This window comes from Ylistrum balloti, unplaced genomic scaffold (genome assembly GCF_031769215.1).
Source record: "Ylistrum balloti isolate Yb309-2 unplaced genomic scaffold, AGI_CSIRO_Ybal_v1 Utg370038, whole genome shotgun sequence".
Taxonomy (NCBI): Eukaryota; Metazoa; Mollusca; class Bivalvia; order Pectinida; family Pectinidae; genus Ylistrum; species Ylistrum balloti.
Window position 1 is genome coordinate 1,238,203 of NW_026782097.1, and position 24,186 is coordinate 1,262,388.

Sequence of the window (24,186 nt, forward strand, 5' to 3'; positions counted from 1 at the left end):
GAGCAATGCTGGGTTGTTTGTAATTTTATAAAAGGACGCAATAATCTTTCCACAGAACTAAGAGTATTAGCGGAGGATAAGCAATTGTCTTACAGTCCTTTTGTAGGGCTTGCGGTACCCTTTGACAACACAACAAACATGAAATTTCATGGACAGGTGTTTTGTTTTTTGCCGCTTCCCAATACACATGAAAATTGTACAGGCTTACCCCTACATGTAAATGGATTTTTTGCCCTTAGTGAGGACAGACATCATGTTAAATGGCCAATGGATGACCAGACCGAACGAGTTGACAAAGCCCAAAAATGGAACCAATTGCTATGTGAAGAAGTACTTGCTGAAGCGTACGCTGATACAGTAGAGTATGTAAAGTGCATCCCTAAAGAACAGCAATACATTACCAATATTGTTTATAGGATACTGCCTTCAAAATTAAATGTACAACAGAATTGGGATGTTTTGTTGAATCCCTTGTACATACATCTTAAGGACAGCGCCATCTTTCATACTGATAATAAAGGAGGTAAGTGGATCACAGCAAAAGATGCCATTTTTTCTATCTTACAATGGCGGGGAGATGGACTCGAGTCAAGCACATTAGAACAGACAGAACAGTGTGTATTTGATCTTTTACTGAAGTATAAATGTAATGTAGTGAGGCTTCCTTCTCATGTAGCAGAAAGGTTCCCCGACGTACCACGAATCACACCACCGTACATGAGGAAAGTGATTAGAGAAGGACAGATCTACTGTACACTTTCCATTCAACAAAAACTTCTCTTGTTGCAGTTTATTCTATCAGATAGGCTATACAGCGATCTCACTGACCTTCAATTACTTCCCCTCGAGGACAATACGTTTACAACTTTTGACAAGGGAAATCCTGTATACCTCTGTACGTTACATGAAATGAAGATGTTCCCTGGCACTGAAAAGAACTTCATCAAATTAGATTTACCAAAACAAATAGGTGATCATCTGAGGGAAATTCTGAAGTCGGGTAAGTATTACTTCTATCTATTTCATCAAATCAAATAAACCAAATTTTACCTAATTTTGGGGCTTGGCATTTTTGTTCTGTTTTGTTGATGAAGCACAACATCAGCACCCTTCATGAATATTTTTTCTTTTGTCCATAAAAAATCCTTATTGTCACTATTTCTTGAGAAGAACTAGATAGATATTTCTCAAATTTCATGTTTAGGCTCCCCCTCATGTTTCGTCTGTCTTCGTGCGCCATCCGCTGTATGTAAACTTTCCATTCAAGCGACTTCTACATAATAACCAAAAGCCAAAGGTGCTGACATTGGGCCTGTAGCATGCTGAAATGCAGGAAAACAGAGTTTGTTAATATGAACGACCATGACCCAATTTCAAGGTCACAGGTATCAAATCTATCAAAATATTCAACAACTTTGTCTCAATAACCAAAATGCGCAAAGTGCTGATATTGGGCCTGTAGCATGATGGGATGAAGGACAACCAAATTAGCATACATGAATGACCATGGTCAATTTAGGTAATTTTAGCATCAAACTTATTTTTTTGGTGAGAATATCCCATCTGGAATAGCCCTACAATAATATTTTTCACATCCATTGAAAGTTCCTTGCCTTTTCATCCAATCTTGGCTTCATTGTACTTTTGGGAGAAACTATAAAGCAGATAACAACAAAATATTACATCACATCACATCACGTGAATAAGAAAGCTTAGTATAGCATGCATTATCATCAGTGACAAAGAAAATGACGGCCCAGACCTTTTAGCATACAGCTGTGACAAAGAATAAAAACATGCTGCCATTGTGACTGGCACGTCACTGTAATGGAGGCTGATCAGGAAAGCAAATGGCCGACAAGTTGACAGTTGAGGTAAAAACTGTCCTTTTTAATTATGAAAACAATAACCAAGGATAAAGTTTCAAAAATGCTGAATTTCAGAAATTTGTTAAGAAGTGTTTACAAGATGGTATGGAATTAACCAATTTTTTTGACTATACTATAATCCTATGTTATCGTATTTTCAGGACTTATAATTCACCACAACTTGCTATTTATCAACTGTACAATTATGCGCAATGTATTATGGTAAAGTAAAGCCATTTGGTAAATTGATTCATAGTTCACTTAATTAACCATTATGGTGAGAAAACTTCCATCGCATGATAGTGATTTGCAGTTCAAGTCACCATTATGGTGAGTAACCCACGGCCTATGGAAAAGTGTCTGTCAATTCATTTTACCATTAAGGTAAGCAGCCCCTCAGGGCTAGAAAAAATATTTTCAGCTACTCGTCTGTCGGGAAAGTGAAACTTGAAATTTACTTGTTTTACAATTTTAGTAACAATTTCTAAATCCAATTTTTGAACTCAACACTTGCTTTTATTGTTTTACTCATGGATTTACTTAAATCCAGTAAGCTTATGATATGTGAACTTCCAGTCTGTCGCATATTTAACTTGTTACAATGTTATTTTCACTACAAACTGTCAATAGACATTCGTTACTTTTCAATCAATACTCTGGTGGATCAATCAGGGTTTCAACACCTGGGCCGATTAATTAGTTCTGTCATCACTTGAAGGACCTAGAACTTCATCAATATCAATGGGATCTTTAGAGCTTCCCACTACACTAACAACTAGTTCATCTACTCTTTTGATGACACTCTCGTTCTCTTGGTGGCACACAACATGTCTAGTTGTTTTAGTAGTGCTGAGCCATTTATCAATGCATGGATCTGGGTTGAAATCTTTCACTGACTGATCCATGTTTGTTACTGTCATTAAGTCAATGAGATGATCCTGTGAGAGCTGTGATCTCAGTCTGGATTTTATGTTCTTCATACCAGAAAAACTTCTTTCACATTTGGCAGTGGAAGGTGACAAGGTAAACATGATATAACAAGAAGAAGCACATTAGTGATTTCACTAGGATGAAATTCAAGGAGTCCAGAATACACTTCTACAGGCCTGCATGACTTCATTTTTGAGACTTTCAATTTCAAACCCATCCACTCCCCTGGGATCTTAATTCTCTCCTCTGTCAGACAGAATAAGAAATACTCCACTGAGTCCTGAATTTCTGAGTCACCCAAAGTAAACAGGAGATTCCTGTTGTTAGGCCAAGCTCTGAAGTCAAACACTGACAAATAATTAAGAGGAGGTTCACCTAAGCATTTGAATCTTTCCCTTATGTAATCAATACATTTATTCAAAAACTCAGAAAATGTTGCCTTAAAGTTCATTGGGCTCTTAGTGAGTGAAATTTCTTGTCTACTTGCTGACCCAGTTGTGAAGACAATACCTTTCCTCATCAAAGTTTGATGTGAATTTAGAGTAAAATTTACCAGAAGATCTCTTCATCACTTCAAATTTTGTCAACTGCACTTTCAGTTTTTCACTCACATGACTGACAAGAAGATCCTCAGCCTGAAACTGGACACTCACATCTGAGAGCACCTCAGTCACACTCAGCATGAAGTACAAGAACCTAAGAAATTCTTTTCTGACTCCCCTCACCTTGGCAGCATCATCTACTTTACCCTGCCCTGCATGTTCCATATGAAGTGACATACTTGCCAAAGATTTCTCAATAGCCAAAAAAACCCTGAACCTACTTGCTACCCATCTTGTCTTTTGTAAGCCTGCTTGCAATATGGTTGCTTCATCTAAAATGTCTGAGATTTCTTTCAACTGGCACCTGCACTTGGGGTAGTAATAATAGAACTTAAAAATTTGTTGAACAGTGTCTTGAAATTGTGAGATATACTTCACTGTTTTTGTAGCATCCAATACTCCAAGCTCTAAGTTGGGGGCCACACAATGAATAGCTACAAGGGGATGATCAACAAATTCTTTAAGTTTCACTACAACTCCTCCTTTTCTACCTAACATCACAGATGCCCCATCAACATTACAACCAATCAACTTCTCTTTCAATTCCTCTTCAGTCATTCCAAGGGTATCAAGTGCTGTCAAAATACCATTGAACGCACCTTCAGCTGTAGCAGATTTCAGAGACACTATGTCAATGAAAGCTGTCTCAGGATTACGTTTCTCATTAACAAATCTCAAAAATACTGTCTCTTGTTCAGTCACTGAGGAGTCTATGGAACCATCAGCCAAAACTGATAAAAACCTAGCATTTCTAACTTTCTCTTTCACTACATCTTTCTCTACTGCAGCAATAGCAGACACGAAATCTTTGGCACCTTTATCATATCTATACCAACTCCTACCTTTTCTAGTAAGTCAGTCAACCCACTAAATTTTGTGAATGATAAATTTTCTTTCGCTAAATAAAACGATGTATTTAACCAACTATGCAATCTGTTTCTTGATGTCTGGTCCAGTTTTTTTGTCAGTTTTGAAAATAATGTCGGTAAGGGGGCAGAACTTTCCATATCTTTCTCTTTGTCCAATATGAAACGGTCTTCACAAAATTTATGTCTGTCAGATTTTTTTGTGATAATCAAGTGTATCCTCCCTAAACTTACCACCAGACCCGGTCTCTATGAACAATTTTGAAGTTTTGTCAGCAAGGTTTGGATATTTCCTACACTAGCTACAAAACATGACATCGTTTTCAGCATCATGAACAACCCAAGGATAAGTTTATGCCCATGAAGCCTGAAATTACCTATTACCCTTTTTTTTGTACTCAGCTTTCCGTTTTTTACTTAGATTTGTTTCAAAACTACTTGAATCTGATTGAGTTGTGTATGCCTTGTCACCTTTCGCTGATTTTGGCGAAAAAAAAAACACTCTTCAAGTTGGCCTGTTTTGATATATTGAATTCACTGTTAACGCGAGCGAGAATGTCAACTTTTTGACAGTAACTACGTACACAAAACAACCTTGTTTACAACATTTGTGGTGACTTAGTAGGTTTTTTTCTTAGTCTGGATCAGCCCAAGTCTTGACACGTGGTATAAGAAAGGATACTACATCGATGTATTTGATCGACTATCAGTGGATTTAAATTAGTTTTAAGAGTGTTTAAGTTGATAAACATCATTTATTATAGAAAATTCAATCGTAAGAACAACAAATTTCACTTGCCCACCCGACAAGTAGCTTTAACAAATCATTTGCCCCCAAGTAGCTTTGACTCGTCTAGACGAGCTGACAAGTGGATTTTTCTAACCCTGCCCCTGCCTTGTAGTAAATTCATTTGGATTCACTTTTACCATTTTGGTTAATAACCTCTCCTGGTCTTTGGTAAATTGATTTGTGTTCACTTTACCAGTTTGGTTAATAACCCCCTCCCACCCTGTGGTAAATTGATTTGGGATCATTTTACTATTATTGTTAAAAACCCCTCCTGGCCCATGGTAAATTGATTTGCAATTCACTTTTCCATTATGGTTGGTAACCCCTCCTGGCCTGTGGTAAATTGATTTGGGTTTACTTTCTGTTATGGTTAATAACCCCTCCTGGTCCGTGGTAAATTGATTTGGGTTCACTTTTCCATTATGGTTGGTAACCCCTCCTGGCCTGTGGTAAATTGATTTGGGTTTACTTTCTGTTATGGTTATTAGCCACTTCTGGTCCGTGGTAAATTGATTTGGGTTCACTTTTCCAGTATGGTTAATAACCCCTCCTGGCCCATGGTAAATTCATTTTGTTTCACTTTATCATTATGGTTGATAACCCCATCTCTCCCTTGGTAAATTGATTTGCAGTTCACTTGACCATTTTGGTTAATAACCCTCTCCTGCCTTGTGGTAAATTGATTTGCAGTTCACCTACCATTTTGGTTAATAACCCTTCCTGGCCCGTGGTTAATTGATTTGGGTTCACTTTACCATTTTGGTTAATAACCCTCTCCCGCCCCGTGGTAAATTGATTTGCTGTTCTCTTACCATGTTGGTTAATAACCCTACCTTGCCCGTGGTAAATTGATTTGGTTTCACTTTTCCAGTATGGTTAGTAACCCCTCCTGGCCCGTGGTAAATTGATTTGGGTTCACTACGATTTTGGTTAATAACCCCATTCCTCCCTTGGTAAATGGATTTGTTTTCACTTACTGTTACAGTTAATAACCCCTCCTGGTCTGTGATAAATTGATTAAGGTTCACTTTACCATTTTGGTAAATAACCCTCTCCTGCCCTGTGGTAAATTGATTTGCAGTTCTTTTACCATTTTGGTTAATAACCCTCTCCCGCCTTGTGGTAAATTGATTTGGGTTCACTTTTCCAGTATGGTTAATAACCCCCTCCGAGCCTATGGTGAATTGATTTGGGTTCACTTGGCCATTTTGGTTAATAATCCTCTCCCATCCCAGGATCAATGGATTTGCAGTTCACTTGACCATTTTGGTTAATAACCCTCTCCCGCCCCGTGGTAAATTGATTTGGGTTCACTTTACTATTTTGGTTAATAATCCTCTCCCAGCCCATGGTAAATTGATTTGCAGTTCACTTGACCATTTTGATTAATAACCCTCTCCCGCCCCGTGGTAAATTGATTTTCGGTTCACTTTTCCAGTATGGTTATTAACCCTTCCTGACCCATGGTAAATTGATTTGGTTTCACTTGACCATTTTGGTTAAAAATCCTCTCCCAGCCCATGATAATTTGATTTGCAGTTCACTTGACCATTTTGGTTAATAACCCTCTCCCGCCCCGTGGTAAATTGATTTGGGTTCACTTTACTATTTTGGTTAATAACCCTCTCCCGCCCCGTGGTAAATTGATTTTCGGTTCACTTTTCCAGTATGGTTAGTAACCCCTACTGGCCCATGGTAAATTGATTTGGTTTCACTTTACCATTTTGGTTAATAATCCTCTCCCAGCCCACGATCAATTGATTTGCAGTTCACTTGACCATTTTGGTTAATAACCCTCTCCCGCCCTGTGGTAAATTGATTTGGGTTCACTTTACCATTATGGGTAATAATCCTCCCCCAGCCCATGGTAAATTGATTTGCAGTTCACTTTACCATTATGGTTAGTAACCCCTCCTGGCCCGTGGTAAATTGATTTGGGTTCACTTTACGATTTTGGTTGATAACCCGATCCCCTCCCTTGGTAAATTGATTTGGGTTCACTTTACCATTATGGTTAATAACCCCTCCCAGCCCGTGGTAAATTGATTTGTGTTCACTTACTGTTATGGTTAATAACCCCTCCTGGTCTGTGGTAAATTGATTAAGGTTCACTTTACCATTTTGGTAAATAACCCTCTCCTGCCCTGTGGTAAATTGATTTGCAGTTCTCTTACCATTTTGGTTAATAACCCTACCTTGCCCGTGGTAAATTGATTTGGGTTCACTTTTCCATTATGGTTAGTAACCCCTCCTGGCCCCTGGTAAATTGATTTTACAATTTTGGTTAATAACCCCATTCCTCCATTGGTAAATTGATTTGGGTTCACTTTACCATTATGGTTAGTAACCCCTCCCAGCCCGTGGTAAATAGATTTGTGTTCACTTACTGTTACAGTTAATAACCCTCTCCTGCCCTGTGGTAAATTGATTTGCAGTTCACTTGACCATTTTGGTTAATAACCCTCTCCTGATCGTGGTAAACTGATTTGGGTTCACTTAACCATTATAGTTAGTAACCCTCTCTGGCCTGTTGTAAATTGAATGGATTCAGGTTAGAGCTGGCACTTCACTTCATTATTGTGGTAAAGTGAAGCATTTCCCTATTTTCTCACTAATTAACTTTTAACCTGATTTTATTTTATCGCACCATTCATATCCTTGGTTGGTTCGTCTGTCTGTCTGCCCTCAGGAAACAGGATTTATTATCACTATTTCTTGAGAAGTAATATATTTCCCTTGATCTTTATTTGTGCATGTTTGATATTAGGTCCTATCAGAAATATGAAATGGCTGAAAGATGGTCATCTTGGATTTTTACATTCAAACTTGTAATCGCTATTTCTTGTGAAGTAATGAACAGATACCTCTCAAGTTTCATATGCAGGTTTCCCTTAGTCCCTAGTTGCACCCGTTTGATTTTGGGTCTGAGTAAAAGCAAAACGGCTAACATTCAGCCATCTTGGATTTCACCGAGTTAAGGTTGTTATCACTCTTACGTGAGAAGTACTGGAGGGATCTCTCTTAAATATCTTTCATAGGTTACCTAGGATATTCTTGATAAGATCAGTATGCCAGCCATAAAACTTCTCCATAATTTACATCAACCTGCATCTTTTCATATCTGAGATTAAGAGATATATTCCCTTTGATACAAAAAAATCCTTATAATTGTAAATTTTATAATTGAGTTATTTGGTTTTATCTTTAAGATCTTTTCAACCTGAGGTCTCTGAATAAAGAAGACTTTCCTAATTTACTCATAGACACCTTGACTGCAAATGGCAAGGTTGAAACCAGTGGATGTTTTAGACCTACTTCACACAACATAACAATGGAATGGCTTGACTGCGTCTGGGAATACATTGGCCGGGAATATGATACATCAGACAGATTGGAAAGATTGCATGTAGTTCCTGTGTTGAAAGATTCTGGATCAGATCATACTTTGTTAGAACTAATGCCACTGAAAGGACATTATGTGGTGTCTAATTGTGAAGGGATGGCTCCCCTTGATCAGAACCTGCAGAGTGCTTTAGGAAAGCTGCCAATTACTGTTTTAGAATTTATTACAAAAGGTGAAACACGTACTCAGTTGATAGGTATCTATTGCAAATATCCTAATTTGGAAGGTCTGCTAGAACTTTTAGAAGATATTTACGAAGACAGTAAAGAAAATGAAATATCGCTTGAGGTAATAATGCGGCCATTCAATGATCAATCCAACCCAAAGGAAAAGGAAGCATTGCTGAATTTCCTTTCACATGGTTGTCTTAGTTGTGGAGCATGTAATGTTATAAGAGAATTACTAATTTTCCCGGAAACAACTAATGAGAGCATTATTTCGGAATATACATCCATAGCAAAGAACAAGCGAATCGCATGTGAAAATACCATTCCGGTTAAATATCCTTCGCCACTTTTACATTTGGATAACAAACAAAAGATACTTGCTAAAGGACTCGGAGCAATGGAAGTGTCAGAGACAGAACTGGTTGAAAATATCCTACAAGTCATGACAGACACAACTGTCTTGTATGATAGACCAGACATTGAACAGTTCATGATGTATGTTATGAATTTCTGTAGCAGGTTCTCATCAAGAAATGATTTGAATCTAATTGTCAAATTAGGTTCAAGGATCAAATTTGTTGAACTTTCGCCTGCATCAAATGAAACAGACCTTGCATTTATCAGAGACTTCTATGATCACACGAATCCAAGTCTTCAGAAGTTGTTTCATTTTGACCAAAGCAAGTTTCTCCCTGAAAAATATCGAAAGGAAGGACTGGAGTCTGTCCTTAGAAGATTTGGTCTCAAAACAGATACAGCCGTTAAAGATGTCATTTCTGTGGTCAAAATACTAGATCGCGAGTGCCAAAGAGCGAATTTGACAAATGCTGAGCAAATCAGACATTGTTCACTACAGGTGATGGAAATACTGGACAACATGGATTCTAATATTCCTTTGGATAATTTGGATTTGAATAGATATCAATGGATAACCTTTATAGACAAGAAACCACTATATTATCCAGATGTTCTGCCTTGGTATGGGGATAAATGCGAGTCACTTTTATGCGCTCCACATGATGCATGCTCGAGTAAATACGCGCCTCTCGGGGCATCTGTCAAATGTGTTGTAGAAGCGTCTTCCTATCCCCACTTGTCAGAGAGATATGGATGGAACCACCCTCCAAACATCGAAGTATGCTTTGGTCAGCTAGAAAAATTAAGGGACGTCTTTTGCATAAAACACAAGGCCAAATTAAGCGGTATAATTAAAGACATATACCAACAACTGTCTCTTGAAATCAATAAACTGCAGGATGAAAATCTTAAGTTCAATGCGTTTGTCTGTACAGGTAATGGCTTTCATACAGCTGGAGATGTATTTATATCTTTTCCAATGGATGAGAACATACACTTGGAACCTTACATGTACAAACTTCCTGAAGAATTTTTGGAATTCTCTGAATTGTTCGTGAAACTCGGATCAACAAAGGAGCACAATTTACAATCACTTAAAACCATTCTAACAACAATCAAAACAAACACTACAGTATCAACTAGTGCCACAGATAGACAGATTGCTGTAAATATCTTGAAAATGATAGTGATGCTGAAAGACGACATCGACAACTTGGATGAAGTGCTGGTGCCCATTCAATCAGAGAATGATGACTTAGAATTGTGTCTCGTAAAAGAATGTACTTTCCCTGATAGCGATTCAAGTTGGTTACTGGATGAAGAAGAGGATAATGACATCAGATATGTTCATTCTGATGTCTCAGGTGACTTAGCACAATCACTTGGCGTCCAGTCTTTTACTCAAAGATTTCTGTCGGACGGCGGTACCGATCCACTGATATCAGAATGTGGGCAGTCAGAACCCCTGACCACAAGGCTTCAACATCTGTTGAAAGATTACCCAGATGGATTGGCTGTGTTGAAGGAACTTGTGCAAAATGCAGATGATGCTGGAGCACAACATATCTATTTTCTGTATGACGAACGACAGAATGAAAATGCTACAACTGGCTTAATAGACCAGAAGATGGCAAAATGTCAGGGTCCAGCATTTTGGGCTTTCAATGATGCAAAATTCACTGATAATGACTTTGAAAATATTGTCAAACTTGGCGGGGAGACAAAAAAGGAGTCGAAAACAAAAATTGGAAAATTTGGACTTGGATTCAACGCTGTATACAATCTGACTGATGTTCCAAGTTTTGTGAGTGGGCATTCCCTTGTTATCTTTGATCCAAACGCTACTCATCTTGGAAAAGCTATCAAGAACAAAAACAGTCCAGGGATACGCTTGAATTTTACAAAGAAAAGTTCCGGGATGCTGAAGCGGATGAAAAACCAGTTTCTGCCGTACAACAAAATATTTCAATGTGATTTATCAGGAGGCACAATGCCTCCATATTTTGACGGCACACTTTTTCGGTTTCCTTTAAGAACAAGGCAACAAGCAGTAGACAGTGCAATAACAAGCAAACCATATTGCAAAGATCGCATGTTAAAACTTCTTCATCATTTTCAAGACTATGCAGGCGCTTTGTTGACATTCACACAAAATTTGAAGGAAATAAAACTATTTCATCTTCGGGATGGCAGCCTAAATCCAGCTTGTGATATGCAACCAGTTTTCAGCACAAAAAGGGCAGTAATTGGAGCTTACCCAATTTTCAACAACCCAGCAGACATTAATGTCATGACAAGGACGGCAAATGCTTGTAAAAACAGTGAGTCATTCGCTTACATTGAAATGATATCAGTTGAAATTTGTACATCTGAAAATGAACTGCTTGACGTCAGAAAAGGAAGTTCAAAAACTTCGTCTTGGTTAGTGTCATGGGCATCAGGAACTACTCTGGCTATTCTTCAACAAATGGTCAATTTGGAAAAGGATGGTGCCCTTCCCCTTGGCAGTATTGCCATTTCCTTAAAAAGTATCCAATCGCAACTTACCTCGGTGCCTTTCCCACAAGAAGAAAAAATGCTTGGATTCCATGACAAGAGTCATTTCTTCTGTTTCCTTCCTCTACCCATCGAATGTAAAACTCCTTTTCATATAAATGGCTGTTTTGCTGTTAGCAGTGACAGGAAAGGCTTGGTCAAGAGCACAAGTGACGAAAATGTTGAAACAGAGAAACAGCTTTGGAATAGAATGCTCATGTCTGATGCTGTGTGCAATGCAAACATCTTTTTGTTAAAAAGTCTGGAACATTTCAATGTGGCATTAAATAGAGTCTATTCAACACTATGGCCTACCAACGTAGATTCTTTAGATGAATCCTCATATTTAGCAGATGCATTTTGTAAAGCTGTTGTAAATGAAGGTCACCGGGTATTTTATACGCTAGAAGGACGCTGGGCATCATTTCGTGAGTCCATTTTTCTTGACAATACTTTACGTCATGACAATATTGTTGGGGATTTTGCTTTCCAAACATTTGAAAAATTGTTTGATGGAGAAAACATTCCTATGGACATGCCTGCATCGTTACATCACCGATTTATCACTGCAGGATGTGGAGAGGAATTAACAAAACAAACGATGACCATGTATTCATTTTACAAGGACATTGTTTTCACGGGAATTCATCGAATAGACGAAGAAGTGCGGGATGCCCTGATTATGCATATACTGGTCACCAATGACAATCAATTGCAAAGTCTCTTGATGTCTTATCCATGCATTCCAGTCCTACCAGATGGAGAACTGAGGCTACCTAGGGATTTAGTAAGACCAAGACCACAATCAGTTTTATCAGAACTTTTCTCTGAAGATGATGGACGGTTCCCTTACGACAGAAACAAACCTTTTTGTAGCGAAATAAACCTTGATGCTCTTGTACGATTGGGTATGATGGATAGGAAGTTGCCTGATGAGCTTGTTGTGGAAAGAGCTGAGTCTGTATCCCAGCTTGATGACCAAGAACAGGCGATTCGTCGTTGCCGTAAATTATTGGAATACATTGATGGAGAGAAAGATCAGTGTAAAAGACTTCTCAATTATTTGAGTAAGACAGCATTTATACCCTGTCTTCCTAAGCCTAAAAATTGGCCTCTTAGTTGGTGTTCAAACAGAAATCCAAAAAGGAGTTTTTCTTCGCCCAACCAGTTGTTCTTTCCAGAACTCATTGAGCGTATTGCATGTTCACAATTGATAGTTGATATCAATCATCTGAAAGGCAATTTTGATGTACAGTTGATTCTCAAATTACTTGGAGTGAGAAAAGAAGAGCTGCATAAAGATGTTGAGGCACAACTTTATGCCATCAGTCAAGTCCACGCTCCCTTATCGGACAAGCAGAAAGCAAGATTGCATGAGATATGCATATCTGTCTATGATTATTTTGACAGATCACCAGAAAAACTTGCTGATACATATAATGACCTTCCTATTATATGGGTATATGATCGATTGGTTCCTCCTTCTCGAGCCACTACAGAGAAATTTCCAAGAATTGATAGTAAACCTGAAATTTACCAGATTGATTCAGCTGACGTTACATGTTACAAAACCTTTCTCTTGTACGTTGGAGTTCAAGAGAAACTTTGCAAGGAAAATGTTATTCAAGCACTTGAAAGGGTAAACAAAGAAGATGGTAAACATGTAGAGCCAGAAAATGTTCATCTGATAGTTAGTCTGTTGGATCTTTTAGCAGCAGTGTGTATTCGACGTGGTTCGACATTAAATCCTGATGACAAGTCTCGTATTTATATTCCGGATGATAAAAATATTCTTCGACTAGCAGGAGAATTATGTGTAGATGATGAATACCCCTTACAAAGACAAAAATATATGTATTTTATTAACGCAAAAGTGTCCGGAGAAATTGTCAAGTTACTGGGAGTAAAATCAAAACGGCTGAAGCACCTAAATGCAATTAAAGGCAGCATGCCATTCGGACAAAAGGAGGAACTGGTGACTCGTCTAAAGGGAATATTAGAAGGATATCCTCGGGATGAAACAATTCTGTATGAATTGTTACAAAATGCAGACGATGCAGGCGCTAGAGAAATCCTATTCATCAAAGACATGCGACAACATGATACGAAGAAAGGAATATTTGGTGAGAGTTGGGCTGATATCCAAGGTCCGGCATTATGTGTATTCAATGACTCTTGCTTTACTGCCGAGGATCTTAGAGGTATTTGCAAATTGGGTCAAGGGTCGAAGTCAAATGACCCTACTAAGACCGGACAATTTGGTGTTGGTTTCAATGCAGTTTATCATTTAACAGACGTGCCTTCATTCATAACAAGAGGTCCTTCGACACCTAACTCAGGAACTTTTTGTGCCTTTGACCCAAACTGTACTTTTTGCCCTACTGCGAATGAACTAGATCCAGGATTACAGGTCCCTGACTTAAAAGAACTTGAGGAGACGTATCCAGGTGTATATAGTTGTTATTTACAGAAAGAGTTACCACAAAGACAGGGTACATGGTTCAGACTCCCATTGCGAACTCCAAAGATGTCAAAAGTATCACGTATTTGCAAAACTGTAATTGATCATTCTAAACTGGATGAATTGTTATGCCAATTTCAACAGAATATGAAGAAATGCCTTTTATTTTTGAGAAGTGTCAGACATATTTCATTATGTGAAATAGATGGACAAGGAAACATTACAATCAATCACAATGCAGAGTCAACGTTGGAAAAAAACCGAGAACATGATTTAAGTAAGTTCTGCAATGCTTGTGACATACTTACGAAAGATATATTTGCCAGATCAAGTCTACAAGACACACAAAAACGCACAATTCAGTACTCCGTGACCATACAGGAAAATCAGCAAAAACCTGAACGTTGGATTATTGCACAAACATTTGGATTAGAATCAGATACACAGGTACCAGACAGTGTTCAGGAAGAATTTAAAAGTAAGAACATTAATCTCGCTCCCAAAGGTGCAGTAGCTCTGCCATGCACATTGGGCAGTAATAAACGTGTAGCACAAAATTTGATTTCCAACTGTGCCATGGTTCCATCGTCCATTGTACTTGCTGAACCCCCTATACATACATCATCTATCCAGGATTGCATTGCATCATCATCATCAGAAGAAACATACTCCCTGAGTGACGACAGGAATAATAATGGCCAGATATTCTGTTTTTTGCCTTTACCTTTGTCAAGTGGACTTCCTGTACACATAAACGGTCATTTTGCTCTACATCAAACGCGTGGAGCAATGTTTGAAAAGAAAACTTGGAAAGGTGACTGGAACAGTTTGTTGTTTGAAGCGATTATCTCGCACAGCTATGTCTTAGCTATCGAGTACATGCGCGATACATTATTTTTGGATTCTGAAGGACAAACTGCTGACATCAAATCTATCCTGAAGACATATCACGATGCATTTCCACAATATAATCAAGGAAAAACTGATTTGATAAAGAACATGATTTCGTCATTTTTCTCTTTGCTGTATAAAAGAGAGTCTACTGTTTTCCCAGTGCTATCGCCAGTTAAAAAGCCAATATGGTGGGTTGGTCTTCGGGAGACCAATCATGCATTTCCTGCTTTCTTCGACAATTTAAGATGTCAATTACGAGATGATGCACAAACCACAATCAAGAATCAGAGAAAGGTTTTTGTACATTTTGAGAAGAAAAAGGAAGAAGAAATGATACGGCAAGCTGAAGATGAGGCATACCAACTATCACACACTTTGAAAGATATTGGCATGAAAATACTTGAATCACCGTTTTGGATCTACCAGAGTATGTTGAATGCTCTAGAGTGTCTAGAAAAGATGCGTATTACCCATGATAGGTGCGAAAATCGATTCATGAGAAACGGACACCTAATTAATCCAAGTATTATTCTTGGCATTTTAAGAAAGACTGTTGACATGTCACCAGATGCTTGTTTTCTAAAAGATGTAAATCGCAACATAGCAGACACCTCAATTAAGAGTATGTCAAACATTATCTGCCTTCTACGATACCTTCTCAAAGATGTACATGCATTCGTCGATAACATGCAGAATTTACCTTTACTGGTTACAAATGATGGCATGCTGAGACGTTTTACCTCAACAAGAAGTGTATTTTTATCTGAATTTTGTGATCTATTGCCAACATCATCAGAAAAGTTTGTGCATATTGATATTACTGACTTGCTACTGTGCATCGGGGAAAGGGGTAAGTTTTTAAGAAAACTGGACCTTGCAAGTTTTTTCAGAATGTTACCTGACTATGTCAACAAGGCTTCGTTGTCACAACCTGCACCAATAACATGGCATCATGATAAGATAAATGTGAGATGGATTCAGAGATTCTGGACATATGTAGATAGTTTAAATCCAAATCCGAAAGATATTAAGACTCTAGAAAATTGGTGTCTTGTTCCAGGAGAGTTGAAAAATGCCCAAAACGGAGATCAGAAAACTGAGATTTTAGTTCCATGTAACAAAAGTTATCTTCTCTTGAATTTCTCTTCATTTGAAAATGAGCTCAGGAAAATTCTTCAGTTGTTAGAAATACCAACACCACATTCCAGTATTAGCTCAAGAACATTGCGGAATCTTGTGACCTCAAAACAACATCCAGTGCATTTCATTCAGTGTCTTCACCATTATAAGGATCAGGTAAGACGTCTCTCCACAGGTCAGTGTAACATTTTGTTACAATACTTGTTGGAAAATGTTACAAGTCTTAATGAACCTTGGATACTTTGCCAACTGAAAAAGATTCCTTTGTTCACTACTCTGAGTGGAGAGAGTGTCGACCTTCCAGACCATCGGCAAATTTACGTTGTTGAAATGTCACACACACTTCCGACAGGAGGACTCAGAATTTGGTCTGAAAAACGAGGTATAACGCTGTTGGGATACACATTTTTCTTAAAGGAATTGATGTCAAGGTTGGGCCATGACAATATATCTATAACTGACTTGTACTCTAAACTTATTCTGCCAGGTTTCCGAGATCTCAATCAAAAACATCATTTGCTCCATTTGCAATATGTTCGAAGCATTCTGAAAGTTTCTGACAGCTGTTCCTTAAAAGGAGCGTTGCTGACATCAGCATTTATTTTCCACGAAGGAGTGTTCAAATTGGCTCGTGACTTCTATAGCCCTCACATACAAATCCTAAAGAAATTTTGCAATAAGTTATTGCTTCCACCTGATCCATTTGATAAACAAGAGTGGAAAATGTTTATGGAATTTGCTGGTATGAAGAAAATAGTGACTGCTGATTTATACTACGAATTCGCTACACAAATAGAGAAAAAGGGGCTCACTTTAGGGATGACTGAAGAAATCAAAGCCCAATCTAAACAGCTGGTCAAGTTTTTATTTGATACACATGAACTTTCAAGCGACAAAGATCTTTTAGAACGAATAAAGAATATCAAGTTTGTCGTACCCTATTGCGTCGAACAAGAGTATAGTGAAATCTATCCTCAGTTTAGATATGAACAGTTGATATCATTTTGTGGATCTATTCCAAGCTATCTTTTCCATGTCGTGTGGACAACTAAATGTATCCTGCCAGATTTTGCTGTCGATAAGTATCCATTCTCGGCAGCCTTGGGAATACAGTTGACTCCACCAGTGAAAGATGTTCTATCTCATACCCACAATGTGTGCTATGAACTCAATAAACGTTTACGTGAACAAAAAAGAAACGGAAACCGCAGCCTTTCTGAAAAGAACATTAAAAATTTGATGGAGAAAATATATGCATATTTAGAAACAATAGATGTAGATAAATCAGAATATAAAGAAATGCTTTCAGTAACGCCTCTTGTACACCTGGTGGATTTAGGGATATTTGTTACCGCAGAGCAAGTATCTATCTCATTTGGTAGAAACAAACAGATACCGCCATATCTGGTGGAAATACCTTTGTATTACGGACGTTACAAGGAACTATTTCTAAGTGTTGGAGCAACAGAAACTGTTACAATTGCCCAGTACTCGGATGTACTCTATAGCATAAAGAATGAAGTGCAATCAGCAGTCCTAGGACCGCAGCAGATGCAACTTGTCTTTTCTGCATTGACTGAATTGATGGCACTATTAGAGGAGACAAGTATGGCAATTATTAAGGAGTCCATGACTACGGTGGAAACACTGTTTTTACCTTGCTTGGAGAAAACCTTAGCTCCTTCTACTGATTTGGTGTTTGTTGACAAACAAAAACTTAAAACTAGAGTAACCCTTGGAACTGATATTCAGCTCAATTTCATGCACAAATTAAGGGACTGTAATGAAAATGAAGAACTTATCTTGAAGCTACCGGACAGGTTAAAGCCAAAAGTCTTAAGCTCAATCGTACAGGAACGTCTCATATCCCGTTCTCAACATGAACCAGATGAAAAAGTAGATTTGTTGCGACGCTTCGTAGTTTCTTCAAAATTTTTGAAAGCAGTGAAAAAGATTGGGAAGTTTGAGGAAATTGATTCATGTCGACAACGGTTGCTGAGCATTTGTTTTGTCTCTGTTGCTGAAATAAATACTATTTTATTGATCGATGGCAGACGTATCCAAGGCACAGAGGATACTCAACATTGTTTTTACGATGATGAACACGACGAAAAAAAATTCTATATAGCGTCAAGTACACAGCAGATTAGAAACTGGTTGAGGAAAATAGGGCAGCAACTTTTTGGAATGCTTTCGATGTGTTTTGAAGAACGAATTTCTCCGGAAAAAATTCGAGAAATGTTTGACTTTCTTGAGGATCCTGAAGGATTTAAATCTTACTGTGAAGACCTTTTAAATGAAGAAAATGAGGAGGAGGACACGATGCTATATCATCCAGGTCAGCTGGTGCCAAATGGCTTGCATGCGTTACTTAAGAATGACATTGCTGATCTAGGTGTTGGAGATTTAGTTGCCTATGAAACTTTTGACCCTGCTATTGATGTTGACGAAAACACTGCTGAATTGAATGATGCAAGTCTCGGTGCAGCATACATTTTTGTTAGAATTATTCAGAAATTGCCAATTGCTGAACAAGACCAGCTTTTTCAAAAATACAATGTGAATTTTGGCCAGGACAACGAAAAGGTCGTTTTGGGAATTCGTTTATACATAGTCACTTATCCAGGACCATCTACATCAAAGGAATTGGTGCTCCATCAGTTTGGCCATGACAAATCTCGCCTTTATAATAAATGCAAGATTTTCGATCAAATCATTGTCACTTTGTCAAATGCATGGAAACTAGATGACTCTGACAGGAAACGGGTTGTTAAAAGATTATTGTTGTTATGGCATCCTGACAAAAACAGAAGTCAAAGTAATGAATATGAAACATTTTGCAAAGAAGTTACACAATTCATTCTTGATATAATCCGACGCCTTGAAAAAGGGGAACGTTTTGATGTTCCTTATTATAGAGAACATTACGAGGGCAAGACACGACGCAGAAGAAAAGAGACTTACGATTGCAATACAGATGGCCAAAGGAATAGGGGCTATGATAACTGGCATTACGGCGAGGAAAAATTTGAAAAATGGCAAAGATTCAGGGATCATATATCATCAAAATATACTGAAAATCTAAGTCGTTGTTGGTCCTTTTCGGCACATGAAATGAGATATTTTCCTGACCCACAACCTGCAGAAGCAAAGAGATGGTTTCGGCAAGCCAGTATGGATTTCCGTAATGGAGTCAACTCTTTAGAATACAGAAACTCCAAAGAAGGTACTGATACATATTGTGAAGACTACAACTGGATTTGCTTCAAATTTCATCAGGTGAGATTTAGATTTTCCTATTGTGCTATTTTGAAATTGCTCTATCTTCCTATTAAAAAGCCGTTCCCAAGTCCACCAGTCAATAAACCAATAAACACAGCTTACAGAATAATAATGGGATCAAACATTAGAATGTTTTTTTAATGCAATGTTACTTAAGTAATTGGATATGCATAACTTTGATAAAGCAGCAGAAACGAGAAAACATCATAATACAGATTTTCGCCATATTGATTACTCATAATCTCTTTTGATTATATTTTAAAGTGGGATTGGAAATGCGTTTCATATCAGGGTATTTATAAGGAACCGGTCACCAATGTCCTTTATCATTTTTAGGCTTGTGAGAAGGCATGCAAAGCTTACATGTACTCCATTGATGCAAAGAAAGTGACAACCAGATCACATTACCTGCCCAGTATTATTCCTTCCAAGGCTGGAAATGAACTCATTGCTGTTCTGACTGATATTGAAAATCTTGTTGGGAACTACTCAAAAATGCGTTATCCGGATGTTCTGGAATACCCTCGTTTACCCGCGGACTTATACACGAAAGATCAGGTGAATAAACTTAAGGATTTAACAGAAAGCGTTATGGAAATGATAGAAAACCGAGTATAAGCATGTTCCAAGCACCTTACTGGTGACAAAATGTGACAGATTCGTATGGATGAAGCATACATTTCCTTTGATAATTTGAGACTAGAGTCACTTCTTTGTCGTTCACTTAAATGGAATTGTATGATCAGTGTTTTCATATAGTGGCTATTTTACTACCTCCATGTTTTATTAAAGAACTTGGTTTGTGGTTGGAACATATGAAAAATTCTAGTAATACGTAGCAATTTGACTGGCCACTACAATACAGCCTTTCCTTTGAATATGTAGATATTTGGCTGGTAAAAAGACGTTACCTTATCTTTGAATACAAGCCTAGTTCAACTCTTTTAAACTTGTAATATTACACTGTTATATCGTGATTTATTGCAATCAAATATACAAATACTAGCGTTTTGTTATTCAATTTATGACTGATGTTAGACTCATCTGTGTGCTTATGTGGTACTATAATGGTGTACAATATTTTCAATGTGTTTTCCTGATACTATAATGGTGTATGATATTTTCTGTGTTTTTGTGTTACTATAATGGTGTATGATATTTTCTATGTGTTATCGTGTTACTATAATTGTGTACGATATTTTCTTTGTGTTTTTGTGTTACTTTAATAGTGTACGATATTTTCTATGTGCTTTTGTGTTACTATAATGGTGTATGATATTTTCTGTGTTTTTGTGTTACTATAATGGTGTATATTTTCTATGTGCTTTTGTGTTACTAAAATTGTGTACGATATTTTCTATGTGTTTTCGTGATACTATAATGGTGTATGATATTTTCTGTGTTTTTGTGTTACTATAATGGTGTATATTTTCTATGTGTTTTTGTGTTACTATAATGGTGTATATTTTCTATGTGTTTTCATGTTACTATAATTGTGTATGATATTTTCTATGTGTTTTCGTGATACTATAATGGTGTATGACATTTTCTATGTGTTTTCGTGTTACTATAATTGTGTATGATATTTTCTATGTGTTTTCGTGATACTATAATGGTGTATGACATTTTCTTTTGTTTTCGTGTTAATATAATGGTGTATAATATTTTCTATGTGTTTTTGTGTTACTATAATGGTGTATATTTTCTATGTGTTTTCGTGTTACTATAATGATGTTTGATATTTTCTATGTGTTTAAGCGTTACTGTAAGTAAATGCCACTTTCAGACATATGCTTATTGACTTATACTGGCTTTAAAGCTGTTGGCATATTGAATTAGATGAATATTTTCTCTTCGCATGTTTATATTACATAGCATGATAATGTCTGTTTTCATTGTAGATACAGTGTTGTGTAAATAGTTTTTAAATATAATATCTATGTATCAATATATTTCTCGTCTTGTGTATACATTAACCAAATTTTGTAGTTGATAGAGTTTTTGTACTTGTTACCTTTGTTGGTTTTCTCTAGTTTTAAACATATACTTAAGCAAAAAATATCATATACATGTATATGTGGTTTGTATTTTATAGTGGCTGCTGATGAAATTGTCTTCCTTTTTAATGGCGTTTGTTTGTAATGCTTTATGATGCTAAATTAAGTCTATGGAAAAGCACATCAGCACTGATATATTGCTGTAAAATTTACTATGAATGCTTTTTAAAATTCAGGTTAAGCTTTGTAAGATTATGATTTGTACCTATTAATTTTGTAAATAATGAAATTGTCATAGAAATATTATATTGTAGGTATTATATTAGCACTACCATGTAATGTTTAGACATTTACATATATATATAAGCGATGAACCTATCAGCTATATCTAATATTCATGATTGTTTCAACTTTATTTCTACCTTCTACTTTTTTTATTTTGTTTGTGAAATCTTAAAGTCTAATCATTATATTGTTCCATTGCTTTTCCAGCAAACAAAGTGTATTGGAATACGATTGTGTGTTTTATCTGTTTATATACACACATATATATATGTATAATTATGAACTTATTTAGTGTTTGAAAGAATGTATGTACCTTAATATGAATTCCAACTGCACAAAGCTTTATCCACTGCTTTATTTGTCATAATGCCATAAATAGATGATTTTTTTCTATTGAAATACGACAGAACATGTGATTAAATTCAATTTTATATCACATTTATTAGAAATATACAAAACTTTCATAGGTGTTTATGTATCTATGCACATAAGTGAAATGATTTTACATATCTATATATTTGAAGAAGAATAATCTTAAACATTGCAAATAATAGTGATTTATGCTGATTCCATGCCATATTAAGACAATGAATCAATTAATCAAATACTGCATTTCATTCACAAGATTGAATTTGATATCGATACACTGTGTTGGTATAGTTCTGCCTTTATTTATAACATAGTGAACTAAATGGATGTTAGAAATGATATTGATTTAGTTCTATTAAATATAACGATACTTAATATTGAATTAACGCAAGGACAGGCATTGTCTGTGAACTAAATGGATGTTAGAAATAATATTGATTTAGTGCATTTAAATATCATTAAATATAACGATACTTAATATTGAATTAACGCATGGACAGTCATTGTCTGTGAACTAAATGGATGTTAGAAATAATATTGATTTAGTTCTATTAAATATAACGATACTTAATATTGAATTAACGCAAGGACAGTCATTGTCTGTGAACTAAATGGATGTTAGAAATAATATTGATTTAGTTCTATTAAATATAACGATACGTAATATTGAATTAAAGCAAGGACAGTCATTGTCTGTGAACTAAATGGATGTTAGAAATGATATTGATTTAGTTCTATTAAATATAACGATACTTAATATTGAATTAAAGCAAGGACAGTCATTGTCTGTGAACTAAATGGATGTTAGAAATGATATTGATTTAGTTCTATTAAATATAACGATACTTAATATTGAATTAACGACAGGACAGTCATTGTCTGTGAACTAAATGGATGTTAGAAATGATATTGATTTAGTTCTATTAAATATCATTAAATATAATGATAATTAATTTTGAATTAACGACAGGACAGTCGTTGTCTGTGAACTAAATGGATGTTAGAAATGATATTGATTTAGTTCTATTAAATATAACGATACTTAATATTGAATTAACGCAAGGACAGTCATTGTCTGTGAACTAAATGGATGTTAGAAATAATATTGATTTAGGTCTATTAAATATCATTAAATATAACTATAATTAATATTGAATTAACGCAAGGACAGTCGTTGTCTGTGAACTAAATGGATGTTAGAAATGATATTGATTTAGTTCTATTAAATATAACGATACGTAATATTGAATTAAAGCAAGGACAGTCATTGTCTGTGAACTAAATGGATGTTAGAAATAATATTGATTTAGTGCATTTAGATATCATTAAATATAACGATACTTAATGTTGAATTAACGCAAGGACAGTCATTGTCTGTGAACTAAATGGATGTTAGAAATGATATTGATTTAGTTCTATTAAATATAACGATACTTAATATTGAATTAACGCAAGGACAGGCATTGTCTGTGAACTAAATGGATGTTAGAAATAATATTGATTTAGTGCATTTAAATATCATTAAATATAACGATACTTAATATTGAATTAACGCAAGGACAGTCATTGTCTGTGAACTAAATGGATGTTAGAAATAATATTGATTTAGTTCTATTAAATATAACGATACGTAATATTGAATTAAAGCAAGGACAGTCATTGTCTGTGAACTAAATGGATGTTAGAAATGATATTGATTTAGTTCTATTAAATATAACGATACTTAATATTGAATTAAAGCAAGGACAGTCATTGTCTGTGAACTAAATGGATGTTAGAAATGATATTGATTTAGTTCTATTAAATATAACGATACTTAATATTGAATTAACGACAGGACAGGCATTGTCTGTGAACTAAATGGATGTTAGAAATAATATTGATTTAGTTCTATCAAATATCATTAAATATAACTATAATTAATATTGAATTAACGACAGGACAGTCGTTGTCTGTGAACTAAATGGATGTTAGAAATAATATTGATTTAGTTCTGTTAAATATCATTAAATATAACTGTAATTAATATTGAATTAACGACAGGACAGTCGTTGTCTGTGAACTAAATGGATGTTAGAAATAATATTGATTTAGTTCTGTTAAATATCATTATAAATATAATGACACTTTTACCTTTTCTTTAGATACAATGACTGGAAGATATCGTTAATTTTTCAGGGAGGTCTTGGAAGCATTTTATAAATCTAAAAAAGTTTTTTATCTTATCATGGATTTGTTTA

General features: G+C 36.0%; 1 protein-coding gene across 1 annotated transcript in view; it reads left to right on the forward strand.

Moving 5' to 3' along the window:
• Nucleotides 1-19,913, forward strand: part of LOC132548956 (sacsin-like) — a 31,965-nt gene extending 12,052 nt beyond the window's left edge. Inside the window, exons 7-9 of the mRNA XM_060212858.1 lie at nt 157-1,000; nt 8,266-19,292; nt 19,632-19,913. Coding sequence (XP_060068841.1) covers nt 157-1,000; nt 8,266-19,292; nt 19,632-19,913 — 12,153 coding nt within the window. The remainder of the gene's footprint in view (nt 1-156; nt 1,001-8,265; nt 19,293-19,631) is intronic.
• Nucleotides 19,914-24,186: the final 4,273 nt, after the last annotated feature.